At 44.3% G+C, this 15,006-nt stretch overlaps 1 protein-coding gene across 3 annotated transcripts in view; it reads left to right on the top strand.

Annotated features, from left to right (window-relative positions):
- The window catches only part of IBTK (inhibitor of Bruton tyrosine kinase), a 104,473-nt gene that overhangs the window by 27,977 nt on the left and 61,490 nt on the right, over nucleotides 1-15,006 (top strand). For all 3 annotated transcript variants that reach the window (XR_009463610.1, XM_006275612.4, XM_014596681.3), the window contains exons 3-7: nucleotides 3,138-3,234; nucleotides 5,487-5,611; nucleotides 8,060-8,170; nucleotides 10,861-11,031; nucleotides 13,819-13,930. Coding sequence is in view for 2 of the 3 variants with exons in the window: in XM_006275612.4 (XP_006275674.1) it covers nucleotides 3,138-3,234; nucleotides 5,487-5,611; nucleotides 8,060-8,170; nucleotides 10,861-11,031; nucleotides 13,819-13,930 (616 nt within the window). In the remaining variant the exon portion in view is untranslated. The remainder of the gene's footprint in view (nucleotides 1-3,137; nucleotides 3,235-5,486; nucleotides 5,612-8,059; nucleotides 8,171-10,860; nucleotides 11,032-13,818; nucleotides 13,931-15,006) is intronic.

Below are 15,006 nucleotides of genomic sequence, written 5' to 3'. Positions count from 1 at the left end.
ACGCTCCCCCCGGACTTGCCGGGGGGGCTCACATGGCGCCGCGAGGGCCTCAAGATCTTGGGCGTGTTCCTGGGGCCACCGGCCTTCATGGCGCGTAACTGGGACGACCTCGAGGAGGGGGTGGAGGCCCGCCTGCAGCGGTGGCGCTGGCGCCTGCCCAGCCTTTCCTACCGGGGGCGCGTCCTTGTCATCAACAACCTGGCGGCAGCGACCTTGTGGCACCGGTGCGCCGTGCTCGACCCCCCACCGGATCTCCTGGAGAGACTCCAGCGCAACCTGGTGGACTTCTTCTGGGATGGGCGCCACTGGCTCCCACGAGCCGTCCTTCACCTGCCTGTTGCCGAGGGGGGCCAGGGTCTGGTTGACCTGGCCAGCAGGGTGGCGGCCTTCCGCCTGCAGGCCCTTCAGCGACTGCTTTACAGCGAGGAGCAGCTGCCATGGCAACAACTGGCGTGCTGGTTCCTACAGAGGGTCGGCGCCCTTGGCTTTGACCGGGAGCTCTTTTTGTTGACACCCACGCTCCTGAACTGGGCGGTGCTTCCGGCCTTTTATCGCAGCGTGGTACGAGCCTGGCAGGTCGCCTTCCGCCTCCAGCCTCGAGCCCGGACACTGTGTTTCCCGCAGCTGCTGAGGGAGCCTCTGGTGCACAACTCAGCCCTGTGGGGCTCCGTGCCGAGCCTGGCCTCTGCCAGCCTCACGGCCACCCTCATCCAGGCGCGTGTCCTCCGCCTGCACCATCTCCTGGACCCCGCTCGGTCAGCCTGGCTCTCGCCCGAGGCGCTGGCCGCACGGCTGGGCGTGCGCTCCATCCGCACCATGGGTCATCTCCTGCGTGACATCCGCGCCGCCCTCCCGCCGGTGGCGGCGGCCGCCGTGGACGAACATCTCCGTGCGCGCCAGATCCCGCGGGCCGCGGATGCCGCGAGCGAGGCTTTCCCTTCGCTGCCGGTCACCCCGGCTGTGGCTGCGGAGTTGGCCGGTGGGCCGGGCACTCTGTTGCGGCTCCCCATGCCTCCCGATAGTGACACGGGTTGTCCCTTTGCTTCTCTATCGCGTAGAAGCTTGTATGCCTGGGTGGTCTGTGTCCGCCATGCTCAGGTGCTGGCGGGACGCCCCGATACACCGTGGCGACGGCGCCTGGGGCCACCGGCTTCCCCACCGGCCCACCCGGCGTGGCGCACGTTGTATAAGCCGCCGACCGCCAAGAAGACTGGCGACCTGCAGTGGCGGTTGCTGCACGGCATCCTAGCCACTGGCACGTTTGCGTCCCACTTTGACCCAGCCGCTTCGACGGCCTGCCCCTTCTGCCCTGGGGGCGTGGAGGAGGATCTCTTTCACGCCTTCCTGGACTGTCCCCGCCTGCGGCCGCTCTTTGCCACCCTCGAGCTGCCGCTGCGGGCGCTGGGCAGGAGCCTCTCAGAGACCACCTACATATGCTCCTACCCGTACCGGGCGGCCGAGCGGGGCGCCATCTGCCTGGCCAACTTTTTGCTGGGCCAGGCCAAGATGGCCGTCCTCAAGAGCCGCCGTAACCGGCTTGCCGGCACCGGCTCAGACGATGCCCCGCGGCTCTTTGGCCTCCTAGTGCGGGCGCGCCTCTCGCTGGAGTTTGAGCACGCTGTGCTCCGGCGGGGGGTGCCCGCCTTCGAGGCACTCTGGGCCCTTGAGGGAGCGCTGTGCCACGTGGAGGACGGCCGTCTCAAATACGCGCTCTGATGTCGTGACCGGTCTGGGCGACCGGGCGGGCGCGGTGGCGGACTGTGGCTTCCGGCTTGTGCCGTGCCCTGGGCCCTCACCAGGCTGCTGTTGTTTATTTTCTCGGGGTGAGAAGAAGAAGGGTTTTGTACGTGTACTATGGGACAGGGAAGGGTGGAATTGTTCGTTTCTCGAGGGCTATATATATAAATAGCATGTTAGACACGATGTGTATTACTGCGAAGGTGTTTGTCACGGTGTGATGTTCTGAACGTCCGGGAATGGTTTCTCTTTGGTGTGGTTTGATGGTTTTTTTGCTTTCTGTACCCGATCTTTTGTGAAATAAAGTTGTCAAAAGTCAAAAGTCCTTCCTTCCTTCCTTCCTTCCTTCCTTCCTTCCTTCCTTCCTTCCTTCCTTCCTTCCTTCCTTCCTTCCTTCCTTCCTTCCTTCCTTCCTTCCTTCCCCCCACCATTCTTTTGAGGGTCTGTGCTCAGATGGAGAGAGTAGTGACTGGGTGTGGTGGGGGGGCAGGGGGACATCAGGGTGTAGGGGTTGAGTAGGCAACCTCTGGTGTAAAACCAGTGCTGCAGTCAAGCTGCCTTTCTAACTGAAGAAAAAATTAGTTTAATGCAAACTTTACTGTCAACCAGTCTTATTTACCATGGTTGATGTTAAAGCCTTAAAACTGAACCCATCCCTTCTAACAGGTCTGGAAGCAGGGCATTTACATTTTAATGTGTATCAGTAAAAACATGTGTTGGTAGCAAAGATTTTGGTTATCAGTAAAAAGTTTGTATCCTGTCAGTAGAGAGAGATTTCTTGGGTTGGCTACCCCAGTATGGGCACCATCTCTTGAAACCTCTAAATATTGTTTACCCATTATTACTTTCTTTTCTGCTGTATGTTTCTTGATGGCCTAGTATCCTTACTCACCATTTACACATTGAGTCCAATTACCAGGTCAACGTATGTGATTAACAAATTATTACAGAAGAGCAGCTGCCTTCATTGAAGGCACTCAATGTAAACAGAAGATTCTCCATACTTTAACTAACATTTTGTTGTACTTCTGCCTTTGAAAGCATGTGAACTGGTTTCCTTGTTTTAGGTTGTGGGAGCTTGTGACTGCTGCTGTGTTTAGTAATAATTAACGTTCCGTAGGCAGTAAGATGGTTTGTTCAGTTGGGCCTTCTTGTAGACTTATTTTTGGAATAAGTACATTTCTGTTAACCCTAATTTAGTCTTAGTAAGCTATAATCATCTTTAGAATTTTGCATTTAATATCTTGTTTGTGAGACTTGTTCATAGAACATAGTGATTTTGAAAATATTAACTTTAACTGGAACAATGGAGGAATATTTATCAAATTCATTTCTTTCCTTTTTATGAAATGAGAAAAGAATCAGTAAATTTGGGTTTTTTTGGTTTTGTTTTCATTCAGCATGGAGTTGGTTTGTATATCCAAGATAAAGAAGGTTTATCTGCCTTGGATCTTCTGATGAAGGATAGACCAGCTTATGTAATCTTCAAGAAAACTGGTAGGGCATCAAATAATAGCTCATTCTGCAGGATTCTCTGTCTTCTACCAACCTTGCGTTTCTGTGTGTGCATGCATGCTCATGCTTCTGTATAAACCATACTATTTTTAATTGACTAAACACATTTTGAAGTACCATATCATTAGTAATCACTATTGTCTCTTGATAAGAGTGCAAAATAAAAGCTTGTTCACATGTGCCAAATGTGAAATGTTTGATGCTAGCAACAATTGAAATGTTAGAGTAAGCAAGAGTGATTCTATTTGTTCCTTTTAAATTTGGGTGGACAATTATTTTGGCCTGAGAGCTACTTAGGGAATTTTGGGGAGTTGTTGTGGGCCAGGTCTGCAGCCCAGCCTCCCCCACAACCCCTCTGCTCCCAACAGGTCACCAAAGCTCTCTAAGTGGCTGTGTTCTGCCCTGGGCCAAGCAGCTGGTATGGGGCCATGGGTGGGTGGGCAGTGGCATCTGGGAGTGGGATGAGTAGGCTGGGCCTGGTCTGGGATGTGTTGTCACCATCCTCGGCTCTCAGTGGAGACTGGCTGGGATTCCTTGTGGGCAGGGTGCTCAGCCAGGTGGATGGGATGGGAGGTGTGGGCAGGTGGGGAGTGGCATCAATGAGTGGGATGAGTCTGGGTCTAGGATCTTGGCTTGTTGACAGTGCGGGGCCATGTCTCAGGCCAGTGCGGGGAATGGATCACAGCTGTGGCCTGGTGCTACACTGTCACTGCTCTGTGAACCTGGCCCTACCTGCCCAGCTCTCAGATGCTGCTCTCTGCCCATCTGTGGCCCCATCCCATCTGCCTGGCTGCATGTCCTGTCTGCGTGGGTCCCAACGCTGGGTGTGGGGCAGATGGGCCGGGTGTCTGGGCAGTAGGTCCAGTGGTGGCTGCGGCAGCTGGAAGGAGCTGCTGTTGCCAGGAAATGAGTCTGGCCGATACACCACCCTGGTCCTGCTGCGTGTGCCTGGGGGTGGTGGGACCAGCTGCATGTGCCATGGCCTGGAGTGACCCCTGTGCCTGGGCCAGGTGGGAATGGGGTACCTGCACCTGTGGGCCATATTTTCCCCACCATTGTTTTAGATCCTCATGTATTCTGGGGGAGGGGAGGTGGGTAGGGAAGGGGGGAATTGAGACCTTAATGACTTAAGAAGTAATTCTGTCTATTAAATTAAGTTACTCCTGGTTTTCAACAGAATTAAGAGCAGAAATAGTATCCTAATTATGTTAATCTTCAAAGCATTGTTAGAGCAGCTTTTCAATTTCCTTTTTTTAAAAGTAAGTAAGTATGACAGCTAACACGTTAACTAGGATACAACTGGCTCCTTGAGAATATGGATGTAAGAATACTCTTACAAGTTAAAATCTTTGGAAATTTCTCCTTATCTACATAAACATCATCTTAGATTATAAGTTTAAAAATATTGATTTATGCACCTTTATTGAAGCTCCTTTTTCATGGGTTTTTTTTCCCTCAGCTTTAGTTAACTTGAGCAATGGAAATAATGTATCTGTTTGCTCTTCTACGTGGTTAAATATTTACAGTGTTACTTGGTTGCATAATGTCTTAGGTTATTTCTGTTATTCCTAGAGTACATTTAAAAAAAATACTAAGTACTATTTCATGATTTATTTATTTTTTTTCTTCTTTTTGCCTCTAAGCAGTACTGGATTATTTGGCAATCTTGTTTTCAGATCTATATTTTCACTACTGATTTTGATTTTTGTCAGAGAAGAAATAGATTTTTTGTCTTTCCCCCCAATAAAGTTGTTCTTGAACAAGAAAGAGCAAAAGCGCTTTTGATGCAAAAGTTACTTTTTTTTACAGACCTGCAAAATTTAAATACCCCATCATCTGTAACTACAATGATCCTAGAGTATGGATTCTGATCTGTATAACAGTTCATGGTTGTAAAATTAGTAGGGTAATTTGTACAGTTTTGTATTAAGACTTCACATGTACAGTAAATGTTTTCACTGGTGATTGCTTTATATGAAAAAATATTAAGAAATACTTGTGAATCTGGGAAATAATGTAAGGGAGGGGACACTCTTTGGTCTCGGGTCTTCCTTGTTTAATAATGTAAATTGCCATAATTTTTCTTTTTTAAAAAAAGACTTGTTTTAATAAAATCTTATTTATTTTAAAATCTTATTTTAAATAAGTCTTTTTTATTTAAAATGGAGTTTTAAACATAAAATAGAGCTAAATTTAATTTCTCTCTCATACAGCATGTTGTCATTGCATTGTAGATCCCACAGAAGTCTACACTTGGGGAAACAACGTAAACTTTACTTTGGGTCATGGTGGTCAGCAGAGTAAACACCATCCTGAATTGGTGGATCTGTTTCCTCGGAATGGACTCTATATCAAACAGGTATTCTGAAACCTAATACAGATATCTTATCTGCGTATTCTTGCGTAACCTGAAAGACAAATAATTTATATACACCTACTGTAATGAGTCAAACTCATCTGCAGAGAAGTCTAGACCAGTGGTGCTCAAAGTTTGTTGGTCCAGCAGGCCTGATAAGCAACTTGGGGCCTGTTTGTAGGCTGGATAGAGCCCTGTGGGCCTGGATTAGTCCTGGCCCCTTCTGGTCCTGCGTGCCAAGCACAGGGCCCAGGATTCCTCATGAGTTCCAAAATTTAGCAGCAAGGGAGCAGTACCAATGTTCCCCACCACCAAATTTTTGGACCTGTGAGGAGCTGAGGAACCCTGCTGGCTGAGGATTGAGTGCCTCTTGTCTAGGTAGTGCACCTGATCTTCCTAGCGCTCATATGGACAGTCCTTGCTGCATTGGCCTACCATATATTTTCCTTTTAGTACCTGGACGGATCATTCACAGATATTTTTATAGATGCTGATGAATATAAAAGCATGCATTACCATTTTGATTGGGAGCTATGACAAATTCTTAAGCTCTGATGCAAAATTAACTTTCATGTAGGTAACATGGCTAAATATTTCAGTTCAGGCATATGAAGCTATTTTAATTTCCTAATAACCTGTGTCATTTAGACAGTGAGCTGAAGTTAAGGAAATAGCTTGATAAAGTTTTTCTCCATTCAGGCTTCATACACAGGTCCAGTGTGTTGCAGGATAATTTATCACAAGGAAAAACTGACAGTCACCTGGTCCTTCATATAAGACTGTAGTTGCCACAGTATATCATATCATACCATATATTTTCTCTTTAGCCTGGAGGAAAGAAGGCTCAGGGGGGACTTGGTGGCAGTCTATAAGTATATAAGGGTGGTGCACCAGGATCTGGTAGAACAGTTGTTCACCAGGACTCCCCAAAGGATAACAAGGACTAAGCCACAAACTTCTTGAAGGCCGATTTAGACTGGACATAAGGAAAAACTTTACAGTCCGAGTGTCCAGGGTCTGGAACGGACTCCCCCAGAGGTGGTGCAAGCACCTACTCTGGATTCATTCAAAAGGCATTTGGATGCTTATCTTGCTGGTATCATTTGGTCCCAGCAGACTTCCTGCCTATGGCAGGAGGGCTGCACTTGATCTTGTGAGGTCCTTCCAGACCCTAATGTCTATGAAATCTATGAACAGTTTGTCCATGAAAACCATTATTGGAACTTGAGAATTATCAGTTGAACCAGCATACTGAGGAAATAATTTTACTGTATTCTTATGTTGTAGTGTAATTCAGTGTGTTTTATTATACAGCTCCTGTGATTTAAGACCGTAGTGGTGACCTTGACAAAAACCCAACAGAGCAATGTTAATTTGTTAGGCTGCTGTTGTTTAAACATAGACTTGTATATTTATTAAAGCATTAGGTTTGGTCCGCTAGTTTTGTGTGTTGTTAGATTACTATAAATTTACAGTGACTTTACACGTTGACTGGTAGTGCCTATTTTATAATTTTAGCTATGAAATTACTAGTGATTAAGGTATAAAACTTCATTTAAAGTAAACAGCTAACAGTGCAATGCAGCTATGAGAGAGCGCTAAATTCTTAACCCTTATTTATCAGGACTTTTTAATGCTTTATCACAGCCTGAAAATGACGAAAATTAACTTGCTTATGTGTCAATGTCTTGTGGGTATGGCACAGGACTGGGAGGTAGTTATTTATGTTGTTTGCTCTACACTACGTTTCCTAGACTGTAGCAAAGGACATTAATTGTTCAGCGCTCTTTGGGCTCCTAGACCTTTCTAATCACTAGGTTGTTTCTGGTGGGAGGGTACCATCATTTCCAGCACCTGTTCAGGTAGCCATGAATCATTGACAAATAGATGCCGAAGCTGACCTCACTTTCATGAGGTGCAAGATTATTCTGTCTTCTGCCTCACTTTTATGGATGTTCTCCCAAAGCTGGAGGCGGATGCAGGAGGCCTGTGCCACCTAAGGGAAATCTTGCATGGGCAAAATGAACTGGTCAGGTCAGCTTGTGAGGAGGCTTTGTGCTTTCATAGATGGGCTAGAGAATTGGGGTCATATGTGAGCCCAAGAATTATTTTACATTTGTAACTGAGACAATTTCAGTTCCTTAATATTTGTAGAAACAATTTTGAAATCATTGCCTCTTTCTTAGACTTAGAAACTAATTGATCAAGGTAATTTTTCTCAAAATAGTGCTTTAAATCATTTGATTATGTTCATAATTGGTTCTATAAATGTTTATATAACTTTACAAATAGCTACTCCACACTTCCTTTATAGTATGTTGTACAATATTTTCCTGTGTTTTAAACTGGACTTCCTGTAAACTTGCTGTCTGTTCTAAATAGTAATAATAAAAAAAACCCAAACAAAACTTGAATTGACATTAAACAGTAACATATATGTTGTTTTTTCAGGTGGTCCTGTGTAAATTTCACTCTGTCTTCCTTTCCCAGAAAGGACAGATTTATACTTGTGGACATGGTCAAGGAGGACGCTTGGGTCACGGAGACGAACAAACATGCCTGGTATCTTAGATTACAACTATATATTTAACCAGATAATTTTAATTTCCCATAGGGAAGCTAAGAATGCATTAAAGTATTTCCCAAGTACACTGTCAAGTTTTTTATATTTTCATTCATTTGGGGATTTTTTTAGCAATAACAATATTTTTTGGAAAACAATGGATAAATCACATTTAAATGGCTCTTTTCAATTTTAATATTTTAAATTTTTCTTTAAAGTTTTAAAATGCTTAAATATATTCTTTGCATAGTGCATAATTGCACTACATAGCAGGGAGTAAAAATTGGGAGTTCATTTTGGTGCTGTGCACCTCATTTGCAACTTTAAAATTTTACTGGTCATTTCCTATTTATTTATTTTTTCTGAGAAGCCTGTCAGTAGAATGAGTGGGCAACGTTTTGAGAAATTGCGATGTGTAAGCTTGTATCTTGCAACATTGTGTTCTGTGAAGTCTCTATTGGCTTGATTTAGTATAACCATTATGACATATGAATGGCAAGCCATGAGTGACTAAGTGCCATGCAAGTACCAGTATAATTTTAGACCATTTATATTCAATAGATGTTGCACATCTCACGAATATAGGCTAGCAGAATTATTTGGGGAATATTTAATATCTCTTCTAAAACCAGGGTTTTAAATACTAGCTATCTCATGAAAAGTGTTAAAGACTTTGCTGTGGGTTTTGTATGATGGATGTTGTAGAAAAACTTAAAACGTGTTGTGAATTGTTGTTTTAGTTTTAAAATTGTTTTTCTGAGCAGGTGTAGAAGCAATTATCTTGGAGAATTTGGATTCTTCTCTTTATGGGATAATGCTGTAGCTCTACATGTTTTTGACATTTTTGAGCCTGCACCATTATAATCTAAGAGGGAAAAATCATGTATGTAGGAGAAAGATGGAAGCCTTTCCCTGACAGGTTTTGATTCCTCCTGTCTTTCCTGTCCTTCCGCTCATCCTGGTTGTTTTTTTTTTTAAAATTTCTCCTAACTGTGGCTGTCAAACTATTCAGATGTACTGGTGTATTTAAAAAAAAAAAAAAAAAAATATTTCTGTACAGTTGACTTAGTGCAAAGATTGCTGTAGATGTGTTTCAAAGTAATTTAAAAAGTATCTTTTTGTATTAATATGATCTCCATGTGATACACAATGTAATATAGAAATAAGGACCTAGTTAATTTGTGGATTTCATAGAAACTACAACATCTGGGATTGTTCAAGAAATTGACCAAAACCTCACTGCTGGGATCAGAAGGTGCTGGCTGGTGGGGCGGTGTGAAGGGCATCTGACAAGATGACTGCTCCCCCTTTATCCCTTTTCCCCCTGGTGGGGCTTCTCTGCCAATTAGAGCTGAGGGGTGACACAAAGAACAGCTGGCAATTAAGATGGTGGCCTCCCCCTTGTCCCTTCTCCCTCCCTTGGGGCCTTTTTATCAGTCGGTGCTGAGGGGCAGGGCTGCTGCAATATACCTGCAAAATGGGCTCTGTGTGCTGTGAGTGGGCCGTGAAAAACCCTTTGACTCACCACGATTTAAGTAGATCCCTATTAAAGGTGCTCCGATACATCTGTCCCATATTGGATCAGCAGTGATATAGGGAAAAATGACAATATCAGCAACCAGCTTTTTTTGGCTGAAGTGGTCGATAAATGCCCTGTGCATGGGCACAGCTGCAGCATGTATGTGGCCAGGAGCCTAGCCCGGTGGCTTGGAGAACAGCATCTGGTTGGTAAATCTGTTGTGGAGGAAGGCAAGGGGTGTGGTGGGGGTAGATGGAGGCCCCCACTGTGAGGGGTGGGGAGTGGAGCTGTGCGAGGGGCGGGGCAGGCACTGCACACCTGGGGAGGAGTGCAGGACGGAGTTGTGGCTTGTCCGGGGTGGGAGCAGCTCCTGCTGCTGCATGCACCCCGGGAGGGCATGGAGTAGGAATGTGCCCCTTGGATGTGCGTGCGGTGTGAGGGCAGGTTGCTGTTGCAGGCTGGGGCTGGGGCTGTGCTGCGCTCTTCCTGGGGGGAGGTGGGGGCTGGGTTGCGCTCAGTGCGGGCGGTGGCAGCACTGGGGGTGGGGCTTGGGGGCTACAGTAAATTTTGGGGTGGCTGAAGCCCCCTCATAGTCCCCCTCCCAGCACTGCCCGCCTCAAGTGCAGCCTGGCCCAGGCCCCACCAGAAAGAGTCCATCCCTGCTCCCGCCCTGTGAGCAAATCTGGGGGCACCATGCCCCCATGCCTTCCTAGGATATGTGCAGTGGCGGGAGTCACCCCTCCCCCAGATGAGCTGCTCACGGCTCTGTGCAGTGTCCCACCCTGGCTGTGCAGTGCCTGCCCCAGCCCTGCTCCCTCACTGTGGGGTCCTTGATCTGTCCCCATCCCCCTGGTTCCCCTTCCCTTCCCCTGCCCCTTCCCCCACAACAGATGTATCAGCTCAACCTAGTCTCCAAGCTGCCCAGCTGCATATTGGCAATCAGATTGCTATCAGCTGATATGGCTCCTTAAAAATTGGCAATTGGTATCGGCCCAAAAACTCTCCATTGGTGCATCCCTAGTAACTACCATATTTCCATAATTTCTTAAAGAGTTAATTTGGATTTCTTTTTCTTCTGAGGATTTTCTGTGAATGTTTGTTTGCTTGTTTGTTTTAACTTGGCTCATAAATAATTGGCTTTATTTTTAACACTCGGTCAATCTTTTATAGGTTCCTAGACTGGTAGAAGGTCTAATTGGCCATCAATGTTCCCAGGTAGCAGCGGCTAAGGACCATACTGTTGTTTTAACAGAAGATGGATATGTTTATACCTTTGGCCTAAATACTTTCCACCAATTAGGCATTCTTCCTCCTCCTCCTAACTGCAGTGTTCCCAGACAGGTAAAAAATAACTGTTAGTCAGTTCTTGGATCTTTTTCTCACTGAAGGCTCTCAACATTTTAGGGATAACGTAATTGATTTGTGAGGTCAAATTAAAAATATATTCTCTAGATTCTTTAGTAATATTTAGTCTTAGTTTTAATTCTTTATATCCTTAGATGCTTGAATTTGTGGTCTGCCCGCGTTCTAAGTTTGCAGCAGTACTTGACCCCTTTCCTAACGCAGGATTTAAGTATTTAAGAATGATTGTGTTGTATTTTACAATTTATTGGTTCCATTTTAAATTAAGGGAATTTATTTTTCTTTTATTACTTTGTACCCTTATTCATGGATTGTTGCTGGGCACTGCAATGAGTCTTCTGTCGTATTATGTTAGGATTGCATCCCTCTGCTTTGGGGTATTCTTTTCCTAGAAACTCTTTTAATTAGGGCTGTCAATGAATAGCCATTAATGGGTATGATTAATGCGTTAATTTATTTTTGCGTTAATCACTGCTGGTGCTGAGGGAAAAGTGGCGTCTCCCCTTTGCTGTGTGCCTGGCCCTGCGTGCTGGGGGAAAAGCGACCCTTTCCCCCTTGCTTCTGCTAGCCCACACGTGTCCAGCAAGCAGCTAGGCAGGGTCCTGGGAGCAGACTTTGCAGCTGGATGCAGGTAAGTGTATGGAGGGGGGCAGGGGTTGGAAGGCCAGGTCTTGGGGACTGTGTAGGGTGTGTGTACATGTATGTGGGGGGGCTGGTGCCTAGGGGAAGCTATCCAGGCGCTGAGGCTGTGGCAAGGCAGGGTGAGGCGCCTTCCCCTCCAACAAGGGAATAGGGTGGACCCTTTGGTAGCAGGGAGCTCTGTGGCCGGGCTGATGGCACAGGGGCTGGTGCTTATGCTTGCAGGGGTTGGGCAGGGTCAGGAGCATGGGGCTCTGGCAGTACCAGGGGGCTGCGGGTCAGGATTAAAGGCACTGGCAATTATAAATAAATAATAGAATTATCTAATAGAATAAATGGGGATTCTGTTATTGTTTAACTGCGCAATTAAAATTGCACTTAATCACAATTATATATTTTTTAAATCTTGTGATTAATTGTGATTAATTTTTTTAATTATTTGACAGCCCTAATTTTAATATCAGAAATAGGTAATGCTTTGAAAAAAATATTAAGAGGCAAGAAGAGGAACAGTGAATGCTAGGTAATTTTTCACAGTGAATGACACTTCCTGATGGTTGCACAAAGTGAGTAGTGGTTTCAAGCAAACAAGTTTGTCAGAGGTGGTAATTTTCTTCTGAGATATCAAAGCACCTTTAAAGCAGTACATGCGTACTACTTTACATACTGGTTCAGGGAAGCTTTCTTAGGTGTGAAACACCAAGGAAAGCACTCAACAGTGCTACAACATGCAGCAGTTAATGACCCAGAGTGAATAGCAGGTCTTACAAAATTGAAAGGAGAATTTTGGGAGACAGAAGTGCCTCAAGGAATGGTGTAACTTCTGTGCATTTGTAGTATTTACCTTAGGATCTTTAACGACCATGAATAATAATGACTTAGTATTATTGTATATTTTTACATACCCCACATACCTTGTTTTGGGCAAGACAGAATGAAGAAAAAAGATTATCCCAGTGTTACAGCCACGTATAATGAGGATAGAGCCTAATCTTCAGTTTGCTTCCCCTTCCCTTCCCTTGCTTCCCCTTCCCTTCCTGGTCAAGCAAAAAATAGAGTTTTAACCATTTCACAGCTGAATTGTCATCAGCTGAGCCAAAAAACTGAAATTGTAGCTGCTGCTGAAGATTGGAGTCCCTGGACAGATCTACGATTTTGAAAATATCTAAAAATAGTCTTCAGGGCTGTAAATAGGAGAGAGGCCAGGAGTAGTTAAATTATAAATTCTTCCACCAAACTGCCAAAGAAAGGATAGCTTGAGTGGTGCCATCATTAAGACGGTTACAGGCAACCCCTGCTTAGCACTATTTTGCTTAGTGCAATTTTGCTATAACTCTCATTTGAAATGCATGATTTCACTTAGTGCTCAGTGAGTTTCATTATAACACTTGTGGTCGCCATCTTGGGTCATCAAATACTTTCGGTTTTGCTTAATGCTCGTTTCGCTTATTGCTTTGTTTTTCAGGAGCCAGTTAAGAGCACTAAGTGGGGGTTGTCTGTACACAGGAGTATATGTAGTTGACATCTGTTGAGTGAAAAATAGTTAGTAATTAGAATTAGAGTCTAATAAGCCATGAGGTCAACTGACTTCTTCCATGCTGCCTGAATAGAAATGCCAGTGCTGCTATTCTTGGCAGAAAATCACTTTCCCTGCCCCTATACCCCTAAAGATATGCACCCCTGTTTGGAAGGCTGATTTTTGGGAAAAAGGTCCATGTGGTATGCAAGTAAATATCATATTTTGCATATGATGGATGGAATTTTTAGCTTTCCTTCTGAGTACTTAAAATAGAAGCTTTCAGTACTGTGAAAATTCAATATTTTGTGGCATTTGAACTTCCTTTGGATGCTTTCCCCCCCTACATGTTGTGCCACGCCCTACCCTGTTTAATGTTTTAGATGTGATTATAGCCTAAGGTAGCATCGCTAAGTTTTGACAGAGAACATAGATTTCCACCCCCACCCCTCCCTGTCATTGATGGAGAAGTGTCTTGTTATTTGAAACTATCTCTTTCTGAACTTTTAATGTTGTAAGAACTTTGTTATTGTCAAATAAGCAAGTAACTTTGATGTATGTGGACAACCTTAGGACTTGAATTGAGAGAGGTTTTGCTTTTTTATATTTAGGTAAAAAATCTCAAAGGTAGAACAGTGGTTGGAGTGGCTGCAGGCAGATTCCATACAGTGCTATGGACTAGAGAAGCAGTGTATACCATGGGACTGAATGGTGGGCAATTAGGTAAGATAATACTCTAAAAATAAAAATCAGCCTTTAAAATATGGTGCTTATTATGGTATTATAATTTATTAGAAAAGTAATTAAATTTTGGTATGTATGTTATCTTCTATTTTATTTGGCTGATAACATACTCTTTTCCCTTCCTTCCTCTCCTTTGCTGCTGTTAATATTTGAGGATAAGAGCGTGACCAAGGAAATACAGTGTTATTATATGGATTTGTTTGGCCAGCTTCTTGCTCCAATGTCTTGTGTGGTCTGTTGCTGAAGGCTTTCAGGATATTGTTGTTTTCATTTCAGTGTCCCTGGGGTGTGCTTGTGCCTTGTGCCAGCTGTCTACCCTCTGCTGCCCTGAACAAGTTATAAATGAGTCTTCAACTTCCCCTCTTTGTGAACATGCTACTAATAATTCTTTCCTGTAGTAACTTTTAGGAAAGGAAATGCATACCTGCTTATACTATTTTGAGGCAGGGGTGGGGGAAAACTATGCTACAGTGAACTTTTCCTTTTGTATTTCTTTTTCTTCTGGGTGCCAGAATAAATCTTTTAAGTTAAAAACAATAGCTACTTTATCATATCACGCAGGAGAGCAGTTTTTAAGGAGAACTGCATGAACCAAAATACCGTAATCACTTTTTAAAGTGTTTTTATTTATTTATTTACTTATTTTTTACACCTTAAAAATTTTCAGCTTGGATTTTTCTTTCTCTAGTTTCCTGTGCAGACTAAGAGGGTTAGTTAACTGATCAGACTACCTCACTTGCACATTCATAAGTGTGCTAATATCCTGTTGGAGGCTCTGCAATGTAAACTGCTTTCTCCATTTATTCCTATGGTATAAGAAAGAAGTTGTTCACATTTGTGTTTTAGCAAAAGAAAAAAAAGGAAAAATTTGCTATTGAAAAGAAATTTATGGTGTGACTATGCTGTTCTAAATCTCCTTCCCTCTTCCCCCACCTTTTTTTTTTCCCCCATACTCCACCTGTGCTCCTGCTGTTGCATGGTGAGGCAGTGTGTGGTATGATCTTTGCTTCTGGATTAACAGCCTGCTTCTGGTGCTGCAGGAGAGCATAAATTAT

The sequence above is a fragment of the Alligator mississippiensis genome, chromosome 1, assembly GCF_030867095.1.
Source record: "Alligator mississippiensis isolate rAllMis1 chromosome 1, rAllMis1, whole genome shotgun sequence".
In the NCBI taxonomy this organism is placed as follows: domain Eukaryota; kingdom Metazoa; phylum Chordata; order Crocodylia; family Alligatoridae; genus Alligator; species Alligator mississippiensis.
Note: the sequence above shows the minus strand (reverse complement) of the source record. Positions and strands in the feature narration are given on the sequence as shown.